Here is an 18,241-nt window from a genome sequence, read left to right on the forward strand (position 1 = left end):
GGGGACAGTGTGTCTGTTCGTGTGTCTGTAGAGTGAGCGCTCATGAGCGGGAGACACACATAAACTGAGGGAGGATAAGGTTGAACTTGCCGTGTGACAAAACGGGCATAAGATGGACACGAGCGCGAGTTCGCGGGCAAATTTAATAACGCGGAGCGTTGTTAACTAATTGATCCATATATAAGGCACTCCGGATTATAAGGCGCAATGACGTTTTTTGAGAAAATTAAAGCCTTTTAAGTGCGCCTTATAGTGCGGAAAATACGGTCTCAGTCTCAAGCATCCCCCTCATCACATTCGACACGGTGCAACGCGAAAGGCGAAGCTTGAATTAACGGGTATGTCCCTCTTTGGCTAATGTACTTTCAAGATGGAGGGGCAACATGGCGACCGACATTAGAACCCCTTACCGTATGTATTTTCAATGGCATATTATACACTCACGAGAATACTTTATTACTTGAACGAAGTAAATATACATTAATGAGCACATATATTTTTGAAAGAACTAAGTGTTTTTAGCTAAGAATAAACTAAAAAAGTTACACAGTGTAGCTTTAATGTTAATCAAATAAGAAAAGACAAAGAGAAAACCACTCACTGCTCTAATAAAAATGCTTTTATATTTAATTCACTCAGTGAAGACTGCATTGCATTACATTTTTCTATTTGATTATTCAATGTCTGTGGTATTTCTTACTACACTGCTAAACTACAGTATCAGACATAAATGAGCTTGTTAAACTGGAACACGGATGTTCTTTTACTCTTCCTTTTGTCATGTTGAGGCAGACTCAAGTGTGTGTAAACTGAACACGCGTCTGTATACGTCACAGATCCCGCAATATCAAAATGTCTTTTTTTAGCTCAATTAAATAAATGCTTTGTTCATAATTAATAGGATGTTTTAAGCTTTTAAACTTGAAGTGTGTTTTAATGGTATAAAGAAAATCAGGGCAAATTTTATTTCTCATGAGCCCTGTAAGTTTTAGCAAGTTTCTATTTCAGATAGAAACCCTAGTTGCAACCTTTTTTTGTAAAGGAATCAAGTTTTAGATGTGAATGTAATGGCGCCTGGTAAGTGAATACATTTACAATCCATATGGGATCTATTGGGAGAATTTGATTATGGCTTGTGTTTTCCGTCTGCTTGCAGATTTATACCCTGTTGAAGCACCTCAGGTTCTTGGAATCATTTTTGAGTAATTTCATACCCTCATTGGAAACTTATGGAAATATAACAATTGGGTTGTATTGTGGAAACCCACAGAACTGGACCGTTTCCAAGCGTCTCTTCATTCCTGAAGGAAAAAATAAGCATTTGACCTTTAGTGGCCCGTTGCATTCTGGGAGAACCCTACAGGGATCAATGAGATGGTGGTAACCGCCCGTCACGTTTGGGTAATTAGCTGCCATTGTTCTGAGGTGAGAAGGAATTTGTGTCTGTGTAGAAAATCCAGCATTGTTTCCAAGCCATTGGTTCAAAGCAGAGATGTTGACACATGCAAATGAGCAGTGATGTTGCTATGCGTAATTGTCAGAACGTCTCAATTAATCCCCGATGGTCCATTCTTTGTGTACTCTGATGGTTGTACCTGTATGCCAAACTGTGATTTACAGTGTGATTCACCATTAGTGTCTTTGTGCCCTAATGAGAAGAAGTGGGCTAGACGACTGCCATACGTTTGTCTCCCAGAGGACTTCATTGATGTCTCAGATTTGAGCCTCGAGGCGTTCTCTTCGCATCTCAAACACGTCTTCTAGAGCTGCCAAGAGCCATTTAATAACCAATTAAACATATTAAAAAGATTGTGACTGACTATTTAAGTACTAAGTTTGTCTGGTTTTAAACCTGGCATTGTATATTACGAATATTGTTTGCTCCCTGACAAAATGCTTTGTTCCTCTCTTATATTTGCTGTCATCTAAATGAATAATGTAAAATGATCAGTCTGCTGGACAATAAAATCCCACACATTTTCTATTGAAAAAAGGTCAATACTGTTATTCTGCAAGGATGCATTAAATTATTCAAAAGTGACAGTAAAGGCATTTATATTATGGTAAATGATTTCTATTTCAAATAAATGCTTTTATTTTATATTATGTCTATTTATCAAAGAATCCTGAGAAAAACGATCACGATTTTCTCAAAGATATAGCAGAACAACAGTTTTCAAATGTGTTCAAAATCACTCGTAAACATTTGAATTGTTAGAATAATCTAGTTTTCTTCCTGTTCCTAGTGTAGTCTGTTTCCTTCATTGGCTTGATGTTGCATCTGTTGACATACTGAATAATTTATGAAGCTGACAGTGTGCTGCAGTTTTAATCTGTTTGGTAAAATCATCCTGTTGCGCTCTGATCTGTTCAGATATTAAGTTTGACTAGAGCTGAAGGAAATAAACTACCTGTATTGCTGTATTTTTGCCCCGATTTATTTTGCACAGTTTTTCTCTTTGGTTTTAGGTTCTCTATTGAGCTATTTTTTGCTAATAAAAAATACCTTTTGTGCAGGTGATAGAATCTAATATTTCTGTATGTAGTAAGATAGTTCTGTAGTTCTCTCTCCACGTCGCTGGATTCTAGAACACGTTCTATTCGTTCTCTGGGGTTCTGCTGTCGCCATGGTGATGGAACCCCCACCTGACTAATTGTGAGGCAGAGTTAGTGTTCATCAGCCTTGTGTTGCCCGCTCTGACTGCCATTTGTTTGCAAGAACAGCTGTGTGTGTGTGTGTGTGGTTAAAGTCACCATGGTTATCAATCTCTACCATAATATAATATTAATTGTTACTATACAAACTGTAATAACTTGGTATTTGTCAATGTTGGCCTACAAAGCTATTTGTTTAATTAGATTTCTCAGTAGTGTAGCTTGCCTTTTTGTAAACACTATTTTATTGGTTAACTTGCAGGTTTGTTGTTTGACACCTGCCAAGATTTCAGTAATCTAGTCTTGGGTCGCATGGTCTTGTCCCAACTGTTTTATATCACAATTACTGATGCCTGATTCATGAACTTTTGATTCGAATTGAATTGCTCTTTGGAGTTGGATTGAATCTCTCTCAGGAGTCGGATTGAATTGCTCTTAGGAGTCGGATTGAATTGCTCTTAGGAGTCGGGTTTATTGCTGTTAGGAGTTGGATTGAATTGCTTGTAGGAGTCAGATTGAATTGCTCTTAGGAATCGAATTGGATTGCTCTTAGGAGTCAGATTGATTTGCTCTTAGGAGTCGAATTGGTTTGCTCTTAGGAGTCGGATTGAATTGCTCTTAGGAGTCGGATTGAATTGCTCTTAGGAGTCGGATTGAATTGCTTTTAGGAGTCGGACTGAATCCCTCTATAATTGGGAGCTGTTTCTTATTGTCCATGGGAGCCGATTCTTTTCAATGAATGGGCCAAATGTGACCCTGGACCATAAAACCAGTCACATGGATCAATTTTTGGAAATTGATCCATATACATCACAAATAAGCTGAATAAATAAGCTTTCCATTGATGTATGCTTTGTTAGGATAGGGCAATATTTGGCCGAGACACAACTATTTGAAAATCTGGAAACTGAGGATGCAAAAAAATCGAAACATTATATTCATATATTATACTCATACATTATATTCATACATTATATTCATGTTCAAACATCGAAACATATATTGTTGGCTATTTCCACATATATACCCGTGCAACTTATGACTGGTTTTGTGATCCAGGGTCTGAATTATTTTAAAATTACTAATAGTCGTTCTAATAGTGCTAGAACAAGTATAACTTGACCTATTTCAAGTAAGTAATATTACCATCTCTTGTATAATTTCGTTCTAGACTCATCATTTGATTAGCCTGCCGAAAAATCAAAAAACAAAATTTTATTTAATATCTACATAACTTTTTTTTCTTTAAATTAAACATAATGAGGCCATATTGACAAGAAGCATACAGCTTTGTGCTTTTTTCTTAAGACTAGTAGGCAGTGTAAAGTACATACTCTGCAGTACGTTAGTATTGTCTTCTGAGTTCAGCCTTTGTATGTGCAAGTTTGAAATATCTCCCCCTCCTAATCTGAAAGTCCTTGTGTCCTCTCCACAGATCCGTGAAGAGCTCTCTCTCCATCTTCAGCCTGAGACGTGAACCTCAGAAAGACTCTTTAATGAATCAGTATTCGCCGCTCGATGCCATGGCGTTCAAGTGAGTAGTTGTTTGCTTCTGCAGATATGTTGAATGCTTGCTCTGTTGTCCTGCTTGTTCTCCTGTATGATCTCAGTCCCTATCATCAGGTTAGCAGGGATGTGGTTACGTCTTCAGGCAAACGCATGGAAAACACTGGCATATAAAGGGTCTCTTCTCCGAGGGCCCCTTGGAGACGTTTGGCATTTGCATGGAAGCTGATTTGCATTCCGTCTTGGCTGAGTCGAGTTTTCTGATGCTGGATGCTTGTTGGCTGCTCTCTCGTTTTCCTTTTTGACCCAAATTCCTGCTTTGTTTTCTTTTTATTTCTCTTTCTCTACTGCTTGCCTTTGCCAGTTCGCAGACAATAAGGAATGAAAATAATGACCATCTTCATTGGTGTTGGTCAGCTGAGTGAGGGGGTTTTGAAAGAATTTGACACACAAATATTTACTGCGAATGTACTCTAAGTATTGCAGCTTTATGAAATGTGTCAGAAGCAGAACACAATTCATAAAGGAGCACAAGTATATGTTTGGTTTGTTACCTCACACAGGAACATAATAATTCAGGTTAAAGGGATATTTCGCCTAAAAATGAAAATTCTGTCAGTAATGACTCACCCTCATGTTGTTCCAGCCCCGTAAGACCTTCGTTCATCTTCGGAACACAAATTAAGATATTTAAGATATTAAGATCGCTCCTGCATTCAGTCCATAGGCTTCTTGAGGGACTGGCTCTTGCTGTCCTCGAAAAGTCATTAAAGACATCGTTAAAATAGTCCAAGTGACTACAGGGGCTCAATCTTAAGTTTATCAAACGACGAGAACACTTTTGTGTGCAAAAAAACAACAAAAATAACGACTTTATTTCAACTATTCGTTTAGTTTAATAGCGTAAGCTTCTGTTATTGTACGTCACACGCATCACACACACATGACCAGCGTCGGCCAATAGTGAGCCTACGTGTGACGTAGCTCTACGCAATCACACTACGTTAACTGACTTACAGGCTCATGGAGAAGGAAGTGAATAGTTGAAATAAAGTCGTTATTTTTGTTGTTTTTTTGCGCACAAAAGTGTTCTCGTCGTTTGATAAACTTAAGATTGAGCCCCTGTAGTCACTTGGACTATTTTAACGATGTCTTTAATGACTTTTCGGGGACAGCAAGAGCCAGTCCCTCAAGAAGCCTATGGACTGTATGCAGGAGCGATCTTAATATCTTAAATATCTTAATTTGTGTTCCGAAGATGAACGAAGGTCTTACGGGGTTGGAACAACATGAGGGTGAGTAAATACTTGGGTGAACTAACCCTTTAAAGACATTAGTAAATACTGACAAGTAAGTAAATAAAGTAAATAAAGACAAGTAAATACTGACAGCATTTTCATTTTTGGGTGAACCAACCCTTTAAGTGGGGTCAAGAAGTGATTTGCTAAGGCAGAAATAACTGACTTAGCAAATATATATATATATATATTTGGATCTGCTTTCACTTGTGTAGAGTATGTTTTTGGCTTAGTGATTCTGACCTGCGTTTTACTTTCTAATTTTTAATTTTTATAAAGGCATTGGAAATTTTTGACTTAGTCAGGGGAAGTAATGAACATTTAATTAATTAAACATGCAAAGTGCCTCTTACGAAAGTGATGGATTGGACTCCAGATCAGCAGTAAAATCCCGATGGCAAATGAAGTTGTCAGTCAACGCTGACGTCTCTGTTAGTGATCGACGGATGTCAGCTACCGTTTCCGTCCGGTGGAATGTCTTGCAGTGACTCATTTGGAAATTTGGATAGACGGCTGAAACAGTCCCATAATTCAATGCAGTTTCCCTGATTTTCTAGTGAATAAGCAATTTGTTCTTAGCCATTGTTTTCCAATGGTGTCAGCAATCCTGAATCAGAGCTTAGATGCTGTTTGGATACGGCATATAGAAATGGGAGAGCTCAGTAAAGTACAGTACAGTATGTTGCTATATTGTGAATGCAGTCATTATTTTAACACAATTTTCCTGTCAAAACAAACCATTGAGATGGGAAGCCTTTAGTCTATCATGTCTTTTTAAATCAACAACAGCTGCCGACGTAAAATCCTCCGAAGACTTATGGAAGTGACAAGCTTGTTGACGAGTTTTTGAAAAAGATCAAAGGTAACCTAGCAACCAGTCCGCGCGGCTGATCGGAGGCCCCCGGTTTAGCCGTCCTTTGTATCGCTTGCGCTCGTGAGTTTTGTAGCACAATTGTTTGTGTGGAGGAATGATAAATGTGCTGCCAAAAAGACGTAAAGAAAACACGGAGTATGAGAATGAGGGATGCTCGCTGTCATTGGGTCGGGAACAAAGACTCCCTCTACTCAAGACTACTTGAGATTCATGTCTGTCTTTCTCTCATTCTCTTTCCCTCGTTCTCTCTATGTCTTGTGTCTGAGTTAATATTGACAGATTTTTTTGGAGGACTAGTGACGACTACTTCATTTTGTTCTCTTTTACTCTTCGTAAGACTTGTTTAGACAGTACAGGTATTGAATGTGATTTGTTCACAAAAAAATTCCAAACCTGTATCACTGCGTCAAAAAGTGTGTATACGGGAGAATTCGGACAATGAAAACGCCCGCGAAATGTGCTGTTTGGCAGGGATCTTTGGAACTTTGTTATGCGTACCTGTAAATGCCTGTAAAGGCCCGAAAACAGGAACTTGTCTGACCACATGCTGTTAGTTGATGGCTTGGCTTTTTAAATGCTAATTTGTTTTGGGACTGGCTCAAGTTTGCCCCTATTCCCCTGCCCCCCTCATTAGTATTCAGGAAAGGTGATAGGCTTTACATTGTGTCAATCTTCAACAAGTGTTACGGAGAGCAGAGTGGAGATGTTACTCCTTTACATAGGGACAATATGGCTATTAAATCTCTGAGTCCGAACGAAAACAGACTGGTGTATATGGCAAATGAAAGTTTGAAGAGGATATTTGAAAAGCTGGAGATGATGGACATGAGGTTGGATAAGATGGAGGCTGACATCAATGAGCTCAAAGAGGCAAAAGAGGAGCCTGCTTCAAAGAAATTAAAGAGAGCTGGGAATAATTCTGTTGCGGTAAGTTATTTTCTGACCATCACAGTGTCTGCTTAAATTTGTGTGCTTTATTTATAAATCTATTCGAATTGAGCCCTCATACTATGTTGGATTTTTACAGGAAGCTGTATGGAGATTGCACAATGGGGAAAACAACATACACAAATATGACGCACAGACAAGGTATATCTTTAAAACTATGCTTTCATAACAGTCTTTTCTTCTAAATTATATTTTTAATCAACCTTCTTTAATTACTGCTTCACAGTCTATCCTCCCCCCACAACCTCGAGGTCATAATCTTTTAATGGCTGTACCGGACGTAGATCCTGCTGTTGTTAAAGGTAAGTCACAAGAGAATGTACCAAGACTACAACTTTTTAACTGTATAGATTAGTTAGTTACAAATAAACATATTCTCCCCCTCTCTATCTCCATCTCTCTAGCATCCTGCAAGCCATATTTTGAAACTGTTAGAAGGGGTTACAGGTGATAGCAAAGATGATACAAGATGATAACAAAGACAAGATGGAGGACAGCAGGATCATTATGCTCATGAGACAAAGAAAATGAAGAGTAAGTATAAATACATATAAATCTGAGTAAAAGCCTCAGCCTGGGAGAGGCTCCCATCCCAACACATTTGATATTTTCAGTGGTTTAATTACTTTTTTCCCTCCCATTTTGCAGCTACTGAGCTGCAGGACTGGGGTTCCCCAGACAGAGGAAGAGGCAGCTATCTGGAAGACTGCAACAGTTGACCACATGTCTGAAGAGTAGGATGCCATATTGGATGGAAAGTCGGTGTGGGTTGTTCGGGTTATTATATTGTTTTACATATATTATACACAGGCCTTATATATTATATGGGGTTATTTATTGTATGACTAATAGTAAAATGTATTCTGTGCTAATGTTTTTTTTTTTATTTATAGAGTTTTGACTGTGTGTATATAAATATATATGTCATTTGCCCAGCGTCATTTACAAATAATAAAAATAACAAACTCAACTTTGTCTATCTGATTGTCTTGACATTATAACCATGAACACCAATGACAATGAATTTTAATAATGAGTAATAATAAACCCAAATGAGGCCATAAACTGGACCAATAGTGTGGGGGTTTAGAGGAGGGACAAAGCATTGAGCACCCAGTCCTATGTAAGATCTCTGACCAATTGAAGGAGGCCACTGCCTTGTGTCCCAAAGGTGTGAAATGCTAATGTTCCCTTGCATTGACCCCGACCTGGGGATTATTCACCATGGTAACTGATGGCCCTAGTGGCTCCCTGCTGTGCCCCAAACTTGGTACATATCCAGGAGTTTTCGGGATTGTGTGACGGGACAGCAAACTCCCGTATACACACGTTTATTTGTGGAGTACACAGGAGTACTCAGGAGTTTTACATGCCCGATTACAGCTCTTTTCACGCAGTGTATGCTTTTCTTTCTTCAGTAGAGCACAAAAGCTGAACAAACATGGTGACCATGGGCTGTTAAGATCCTAAATGACAGGAAAGGATGATAAATGCACCTTCAAATTGGAGTTAACTTTGTTCAAAGTCTTCTGAAGTGATGGGTTTGTGCTTTTCTGGAGCTCAACAGCCCTTGGTCACTGTGTGATGATTTATGGAAAAGTGTTGTGTGGAAATTCTGCCTAACTTCTGCTTTTGTGTTGCATCGAAAAAGGAAAATAATACATGTTTATATCGGGTTTATTTTATAATTAAAAAAGGTTTATCTGCTTATTGACATGCACTTTAGTCTGCCTGTATTTGACAAGATTGTTAAATATAGAAAATAATTGACTTATAAAGTAAGCATTCTCTGAAATGGCAATAATGAAATCTCCAAACAGCCCCATAAATATATAAATAAAAAATAAAATATAAAATATATAAATATGTAAATATATATATATATATATATATATATATGTGTAATTTATTTATTTTATATATATATATATATATATATATATATATATAAAATTTTATTATATATATATATATATATATATATAATTTATTTATTATTTTTTAGAAGATCGCACAATGCAATTTAAGTCTAACTAAAGATCATTTTTTGTCTCGTATAATGTTTTTTGTTCTAGTAAGTGGGCAAAAATAAATGTATTACCACTGGTATTATTTAAAAACAATGAAACAATAATTTAACACATAAAATTTGAATTTAAATAATGAAAGTTTCACCAGATCAAAAAACTAGATTATTATTACAAAATGAATCAATAATAAATTAAGGAAAAGTTCACAAATGAATAAATATGTACTGTAACTGCATTGTGCCATGTCAAAAAAATGTGAATAGTTTTGAAAATTATTCAAAATTGGCCAAAATAAATGAATACAAAATTAAATGAATGCAAATTTCACAAATTGAATGAAATTTAATTTCATTGTGCCATCTAAAAAAGATATTATAAAAAAATTAAGATATATAAAATAACCAAGATCCACTATTTATCTGCTGGACGTCACACACTCCAGCTAAACTGATCAGCATATGACCAGTTTGAGATCACATGCCCTGAAGCTGATTTAGTTCAAAGGTCAAGATCCTCTGACCCGTCACCTTCAGGCTGCTGTAACAACTCTGATTCAGTCCAAACAAACGGGAAGCAGCTGCCAAAGACCATGTGAGTCAATCATTTACAGATATTAATTGTTGCCTGATGACTTTAGGAAATCTGGAGTTAATCGAGAGGAAGATAACAAACGTCCTAATAAACGTCATAACTTCCTCCTTCTCTGTGGAACACAAAAGGAGGTTTTAGACCGATTGTTCGTGCTTCTCTTTTTGTACAATAGAAATAAAAATATAAAGTATTTAATAATAATTAATTTATTAAAGTAATACAGAGAAAGAGCTTTATATGTAGAAACAGAATTCAGCATTTTCTCTGCCCTTTAGCAACACAAGTATCCAGCTTTTATTAATATGATATTCTTCTAATATCGATCTAGCTTAATGCTATGTGTTGCAAGTGTAAGAGTAACGTTATGACATAACTTTCAACACACACGAATGTATATTAGAGTTTTTGACCAAGTAAAACAGCGCTGCATTACCCCACAGTTTTAATTCCTCAAATAAAGTGACCTGTACCAGTAGAATAAAATAAAGTGCAATGTTTTTAAGTGATCAAAATGAAACTATAACAAAGTTTATGTTTAGGGATGAAGGAGGTGAACATTAAACGTAACTTTATTCATAAAATAAACATAAGCAACAAAAAACGAAAAGGAGCGTCAGAGTAATAACCACAGCAAGGTCAAATGTCCCGGGCTCTTGGACTGATTCATACAGTCAAATTAAAAATGTAATACATTTGCTCACTTATGAACACCATTTCTGCGTGAGGCCATCGGCTGTGGAGGTGACAACGAAAACTCCCACAATTCCACACTGATTCACGCATCATCAAGCTACGCCTTTGTTTTGAATAAGCGACCTCTAGCGGCAAAACTCGCATACTGTGCCTTTAAGTATAACATTTGAGTTTTTTGGTGGTTAGGAAGATTTTCAGCCATAAATTGATTTTTTTTTTTTTTTAGTATAGATTAGATTAGATAAGATATGATGAACTATCCGACTTTTCTCATGCCCGCTTTGAAATGTATGAGCGAACTGTTGATTAATAACTCATTTCCCGTCTCCTCTGAGAGCTTTTCTTGAGTTATCACAGCCTGCATTGAAATATAATAATATCGTCCTCTTGTTTTGTAGTGCTTTGTCTCATCAATCAAACCCGTTTGTTCTCCGATCTCAACGGCAACAATCGAATCTTCATCTCTGCATTCGATAATAGAAATCCTCCATTATGAAGAGGGCGACCCGTGACATCTTCACTTCCTCGTGGTGTGTTCGAGTGTGACTGACGGCTCGTCCGCCGGATGTTAATGACACGTTTTGTGTGTGATGTCAGAAGAGTCGTGCGACGGTTTCCTCTCGATGTAAAGGGACGCGACCTTTGACCCGCAGCTCATCAATTCTAGTCCGCTGTCAGTGATCTGACAAGAGATCCAGACACCTGCCACAGTGTGTGTGTGTGTGTGTGTGTGTGTGTGTGTGTGTGTGAAACAAAAGATGAATGATGCTCTGAATGTCAACTAGAAATTGAGAGCATCAGTTTGTATTGGTGTGTGTGTATTGGGAAGCTTGTTTGCAAGCTGTTTGCAGTGGTTCATGTAGGTTGTTCTACAAACCGGAAGGTTGGTGGTTCAATCCCCGGTTCCACCTGACAAAGTGTCGAGGTGTCCATGAGCAAGACACCTAACCCCAGCTGCTCTGACGAGCTGGATGGCGCCTTGCATGGCTAACACCGCCGTTGGTGTGTGAATGAGTGTGTGAATGGGTGAATGTGAGGCAAAATATAAAGCGCTTTGGTGGCCATTAGGTCTATGAAAGCGCTATATAAATGCATTCCATTTTTACCATTTTAATTACAGTTTAGAAAACTAGTTTCCTACTTTTTACTACCAGCTAATATATCTAACCTCATTAAGTTACATAACTGGCAAATTTGAACATCTAGCTAAGCCATTTATATTTGTAACTATTTTGTCTTTAAGTTAGCTTTTCTGTAAACATATTTTTAAACAAACTTTTAAATATATATATATATATATAAAAAACAAAAAATTTGTTTTGTTTTAGGGCTGTGCAAAGATTAATTGTGAATTAAAATTTCCAAAATAAGTTTGTTTATTTGTGTTTACATAATATATTTATGTGTGCTGTGTATAATTATTTTGTATATACACACACACACATGCATGTATATATTTAATAAAATGTTTTATTCATATATAAAATATTTCTATATAATATTTTGGATGTGGTTAATTGTAATTAATCTTTGCACAGCCCTAATATATATATATATATATATAAAAGAGTGCCGAAGTGATGATGTCACTTTGTAGGACACCTCGGAAGCTAGCGGCGCATGGGTTCCCTCGATCGAAAAGCTATGCATTTTCCCCATAGACTTTTGGAAAATCGCAAAAAATAAGATCTGTGTTTAACAAAGAGTTGTGACCCTTACACGTTTGTCTATCAAGATAATCTTTACAAGTTAATCCAATATGTATACATTTTGAAGCCTATATAAAGATTTTAAAAAACACAAGCAGACACAATAAAGTTTAAAAAAAAAAAAAACAATCTGGTTATAACTGTGTTTTATGTCCTAGATCAAAACGTGAAAATATTTAGAGGCTTTGTTCACCACAGACCTTATTTCAGGCGATTTAGCAAAAAACCCATTCAAAAATCCCACAGACTTATGGGCGAGGGAACCGTAATGCTAAAATGCTAACTCACTTCCGCGTTTTGGCCTACAGAGTGACGTCATAACTTCAGCACTCTATGTTCTAACATGTTTACAACGAGAGGAAACTCACAAGCCACTTTAGACATCACACACAAAATGTTTCACCATCTGGCACGCCTCACTTATTAATAACTGAATTGCAGTGTTGGGGAAGCTACTCTGAAACTGTAGTTTGACAAGCTACAAGCTACTCGTAAGTTAAAGTAGTTAAACTACAGTCAAGTTACTCTTTTGGAAAAGTAGTTAGCTACACTACAAGTTACTATCAAAAAGTAGCTAGCTACATTGAAACTACTTTTGCTTTTTTGAACAACGTATATTATTGATAACTGAATAAGTGTCTGAGGACAGAAGGGGACAACAATACTTTTTGAAATCATAATTTTATTGCATTGTTTTAAACACTAAATGTTTTACTTGTAAAATATTTAGTGTTTAAAACAATGCAATAAAATTATGATTTCAAAAAGTATTGTTTTATTACAGACAACACCCAAATATCTCAGAATGTTTGTCAAAAGTGCAAAATTGCAACAAATAGCCTACAACATTGCAAGAAAAAAATATACATCCAACGTAAATTGCATGTAGAACATTTTCTCAAAAATACCGATTGAACTTGGATAAATAAGGCCATGGATAATTAACTTTAGTTGTTTCTCCATCCTCCAAATCTTCCGTCACATCTTGCTCCATCATCATGTGTGTGTCAACACACTTCTGTACGTCAGTGAACCGTTAGCCGCAAGATGCGTGATTAAACAACAGGTGGCGGTAATGGCAAAAAATGAGTTTGTAATCTAAAAAGAAGAAGAATATCCTTGCATCGCGCAGACTCGCCGACAAACGCAATGTAGCTTTTGCTCGAGCTACACCGCTACTTGCTGCAAAAAGTAGTCAGCTACTGGAAAAGCTACACTGTTTAAAAAGCAACTGAGCTACTGCCAAGCTACTGAAAAATGTAGTTAAGTTAGTAGCGTCGCTACTTGTAGCTAACTACTCCCCAACACTGCTGAATTGATATAGGGTTAAACGGCATTCTTTAACTAAAGATTAATTTGTTACAAAAAAAGTTTTTTAGGTGAATCAGTTATTTGAATTTTAGTGATTTTTTTTTTCTCCTGAAATAAAAATTTGTCAGGATTACATGGCACATTCCTGTAGAATGTTTTTGATTATGATATTTCAAATTATAATGTACATTTTGTTGCAATGCATTAAACTGCAACAAGTAACTAATGAGGTTTGAGGTTATTACATCTAAATATAATAGCTCATAGCAAAACCATCTTTTCAAAAACAAGTTTTCCGTTAGTTGTGTTTCTCGACTAACCCACCTTCTGAAGTTAATGCAGATATACATATATATGTGTGTGTGTGTGTGTGTGTGTGTGTGTGTGTGTGAAACCTCAGACCGACTGAGCAGACATCTGTGAGGAGTCATCAGTCAAATGAAGCACTGAATCAAATTGAGACTGACATCAGGAAGACATTAGCATGCAACATAATCCGTAATTGGGACATTGTGTTCCTGCCCTGCGCAGGGGCCTGTGTTTGTGTGCGCTGGCATTACGTCCGCATGACTTGCTGTGATTGTGTGTGGCTGGTTTGTTCACCCCTCGACTCAGTCCCTGTTAACACACACATGCTTGAGCGCTTTCTCTCTGACCTACATTAAATTGTATTGCTGATTGTTTCCTTTGCAAAGGTTAATGATCTCACTGATATTAACCAGAACCATAACTAATCAGAAACACAGCAGCTACTTGTTTATTTTCAGTGTGTGTTGCTTTGATTTAGACGCTTAAATGTGCATGTAGTGGTTTCCTGTTTATTTAATGTCTATGGACGGGTAAACTGAGCTCAGATACAGTAGGAAAAAATGATAAAATTGTTTGAGAATAACTCGAATTTTCAAGTTATTCTCAAACTTAAGCTAAACGACTAATTTATAGTGTAACTGTTTTAGTTAGAGATTGTAAGTTTTCAGTATGTTTGATAAAAGTTTAATAAAACTTTTTTATTATGCGATTTTAAAGGTTCCTAATACTAATTGACCTCGGTAAGCCCTTCCCCTCAAACGCAGATGAGCCAATGGCAGTTGAGTATCAGTTGCATGGGGAACTCGGACATCTTTAGGTTTCAGCACCATAGAGAAACGTTGGAAGATCCAAAGCTCTCATCAGTTTGATGATGTTTATGCTACAAAAATGGTAAAAGATGTTCCTGGGATAAAGTGTAACACTGATTTCTAGGTATCCTGACATGGGCATAAGTATTCACGTGCTGAATCGCCGTACTGTGTGCGCGTTTCAAAAGTATGATAAGATTTGCGCAAACAGACTAGAGCAAGACCGATATATCGGCCGATATTAGGCATTTATCAAACTATCGGTATCAGCAGTTATAATGGCCGATAAATGAATATTTCAAAAATAAAATTAAAACGGACGAAACACGCTTGAACCATGTCATGAGTGTTGGAGTTGTGTAGTTTGTCCACCAGAGGGCACTCTACACACCGTTTCTGTTGGCAACACTCTTTGAGTTGGGCACGATACATACATTGCTTGAATAACAATTAAAAGAACATCCCCATCAGTTCTCTCGACTCAAATAAGCATGACAAAATTTGTGACTATTATGTCCAGTTTAAAATAAATAAATAAATAAAATATCGGCCGATATATCGGAATATCGGATTTTAAAACCCAAAAAATATTTGTATCGGTATCGGCCTTCAAAATACTTTATCGGTCGGGCTCTAAAACAGACCAATTATTGGAGCAATATGACTGAAGCCCGGTTTATTTATATTTTATTATGTGGGCGCAGTAACCTGATTCCCTAAGGATTTAACCCTAATCCCAATGAAGATGAAAACTTTCATTTTCTGGTTGTCCTACTCTCATTAAAGATGCAGTGTGTGATTTTTAGCGGCATTTAGTGGTTCGGTTGCGAGTTGCACTAATGGCTCAGCCCACTGCTCACCCCTCCCTTTCGAAGAAGCTACGGTGGCTCCAACGGGCCAAACATATCGTCGTCTGAGACGGCAGAGAATAGCCAGAGTAATCCAAGAGTGTGTAACATTGTCACTGTTTCTGTTTCACAGTTCATTATAAACCACATCATGGATAGTTTACAAACCAATAGTGAGGTGATGATCAAGGGTCTTCATTTGTAATATAATAATAGTAATCAGCTGATTGTCTCACAAATGTAACTAGATTAAAAAGTTCGTCGAGACAAACTTTAAGTTGGCTTGTGAAAGTTTGGAACAGAAAGTTTGAAGAAGTTTAAAGTAGTTTGAAGTTTAAATTAGTCTAAAGTTTAAATTAAGTTTAACTTAGTTTAAAGATAGATAGATAGATAGATAGATAGATAGATAGATAGATAGATAGATAGATAGATAGATAGAGATAGAGTTAGAGAGATAGATAGATAGATAGATAGATAGATAGATAGATAGATAGATAGATAGATAGATAGATAGAGTTACTATTGTGGTTGCTATGGTGTTGCTAGGCAGTTGCTAGGCTGTTCTTGGTGGTTGCTAGGGTGTTACTAGGCGGTTGCTAGGGTGTTCTGGGTGGTTGCTATGGTGTTGCTAGGCAGTTGCTAGGGTATTCTGGGTGGTTGCTATGGTGTTGCTATGTGGTTGCTAGGTGGTTGCTAGGGTGTTCTGGGTGGTTGCTATGGTGTTGCTAGGCGGTTGCTAGGGTGTTCTGGGTGGTTGCTATGGTGTTGTTAGGCAGTTGCTAGGGTGTTCTTGGTGGTTGCTAGGGTGTTGCTAAGGTGTTCTTGGTGGTTGCTAGGGTGTTGCTAGGTGGTTGCTAGGGTGTTCTGGATGGTTGCTATGGTGTTGCTAGGCAGTTGCTAGGGTTATCTGGTGGTTGCTAGGGTGTTGCTAGGTAGTTGCTAAGGTGTTCTGGATGGTTGCTATGGTGTTGCTAGGTGGTTGCTAGGGTATTCTGGGTGGTTGCTATGGTGTTGCTAGGTGGTTGCTAGGGTGTCCTGGGTGGTTGCTATGGTATTGCTACTTGGTTGATAGTGTTCACATATGGTTACTATAAAGTATCCATATTAGCATTTAGCTATTCACAGCTAGCATGTTTAACATATTGAAAGTCCTGTGTGCTAGCATGAGTCAAAAGACCCAACCCCCATCGCGATACAATGTTCTGATGCTGAGATATAGCTGTTAAAAAATGGTTGCTAGGGTCCTCTCTTTGGTTGCTAGGGATTGACTTGACAGCTGCCAATCATGAAACTCCAAAGGCTGCTTGTCAGTATGAATGATTTAAACCAACCCCCATCTCTATACATTGTTCTGATGCAGAGATATAAATCTTGCTTAATGGTTGCTAGGGTACTCTGTTTAGTTGCTAGGGAGTGGCTTGGCAGCTGCCAGCGATGAATCTCCAAAGGCTGCTTGTCACTATAAATCAACTCTCATGACTCTGTGACATTCAGAATGGAAGATATCCCTCTTTAAAATTTGGTTGCTAAGGTGCTCGTTAATTGTTGCTAGGGCGTGGCCAGAAATTGATGAGGTGATTCATGGTTGGCACTTTGCTACCCGGAGTCAAACGAGACCACCCACATATTTCTATGACACTTCTATCCGGAGATATCCCTTCAATCTATTTCAATGGAAGTCTATTGGAGTTGTTGCTAAGGTGCTCTAAATGGTTGCTAGGGCGTGGCTTGATAGCTACACAATGATCCTGAGAGACTGATTGGTCGTATGAGTAAAATGAGCCCGCCCCTTTGTCTCTATGACACTGTGATCCAGAGCTATGTTCAATATAAAACCCTAATGCAATGTGTAGGACGGCCCATTTCATGTAAGTCAATGGGGCAATTTTGGGCAGCTCCTGCCCCCCAGGGGTGCAACTATTCCCCCACTGTGAGGTATTTTCTTACAGAGCCTGTCAGCCTCTTCAAATGTGATACATTACAAGTTTCTGAGAAATCAGCAATATTTAGTATTGCACGAGGCCTGCGGCCTCGTGCCTATGGCCTACGGTTGCTAGGGTGCTGTAACTGGTTGCTATGGTGTGAATTTAGAGTTTATGAGTTTAGAGTTTATAAGTTTAATTGAGTAAGTGTCCAGAGTTTATTCATTTATGAGTTTAATAGTTTTATGAGAGTTTATAAGAGTATGAGTTTATGAATTTAGAGTTTATGAGTTTAGAGTTTATAAGTTTAAATGAGTCTAAGAGAGTTTAAGTTTAGAGTTTCTTAATTTATTTTGAGTTTAAGAGTTTAAGATTAGATAGATAAGTGTCATAGATAGATGAGTTCATTAGTTTAAATGAGTTTCAATGGCTCATATAGTGTATAGAATGACAGTTTGATTGAGTCTGGGGCTTCAAGGTATTTAGATTTGAATTTTTGACAGTTGGGCAGTTTGAATTTCTCAATGGAAGTCAATGGGAGTTTTTTCCGACTTTGATCGTCATTTTTAGGAAAACCGTAAGTCCGATCAGTTAGAAAAGATATAGCACACCGAGTCAGATCAGTTTGAGTGTCCGTGCCGAGTTTGGAGTATGTGGAGTTAAAGCTCTAGGAGGAGATAGAGTTGCAAATTTTTGAGTAAGAAGAAGAAGAATAACTAGATTAAAAAGTTCGTCGAG

The 18,241-nt window shown here is 37.4% G+C and overlaps 1 protein-coding gene and 1 long non-coding RNA gene across 7 annotated transcripts in view; both read left to right on the plus strand.

Moving 5' to 3' along the window:
- Positions 1 to 18,241, plus strand: part of sema4d (sema domain, immunoglobulin domain (Ig), transmembrane domain (TM) and short cytoplasmic domain, (semaphorin) 4D) — a 113,797-nt gene that overhangs the window by 11,704 nt on the left and 83,852 nt on the right. For 5 of the 6 annotated variants that reach the window (XM_039661048.2, XM_039661044.2, XM_039661045.2 and 2 more), the window contains exon 2: positions 4,091 to 4,189. Coding sequence is in view for 4 of the 6 variants with exons in the window: in XM_039661044.2 (XP_039516978.2) it covers positions 4,152 to 4,189 (38 nt within the window). In the remaining 2 variants the exon portion in view is untranslated. Of the gene's footprint in view, positions 1 to 1,312; positions 1,426 to 4,090; positions 4,190 to 18,241 lie in introns of those variants that run through there. The other variant, XM_039661047.2, reaches the window with a different exon arrangement.
- On the plus strand, positions 6,734 to 7,583 carry LOC148970764 (uncharacterized). The gene is made up of 3 exons (XR_016147692.1): positions 6,734 to 7,260; positions 7,361 to 7,422; positions 7,508 to 7,583. It is a non-coding gene; the product is annotated as an uncharacterized LOC148970764 (long non-coding RNA).

Source organism: Pimephales promelas, chromosome 19, assembly GCF_988280905.1.
Source record: "Pimephales promelas chromosome 19, fPimPro1.hap1.1, whole genome shotgun sequence".
In the NCBI taxonomy this organism is placed as follows: domain Eukaryota; kingdom Metazoa; phylum Chordata; class Actinopteri; order Cypriniformes; family Leuciscidae; genus Pimephales; species Pimephales promelas.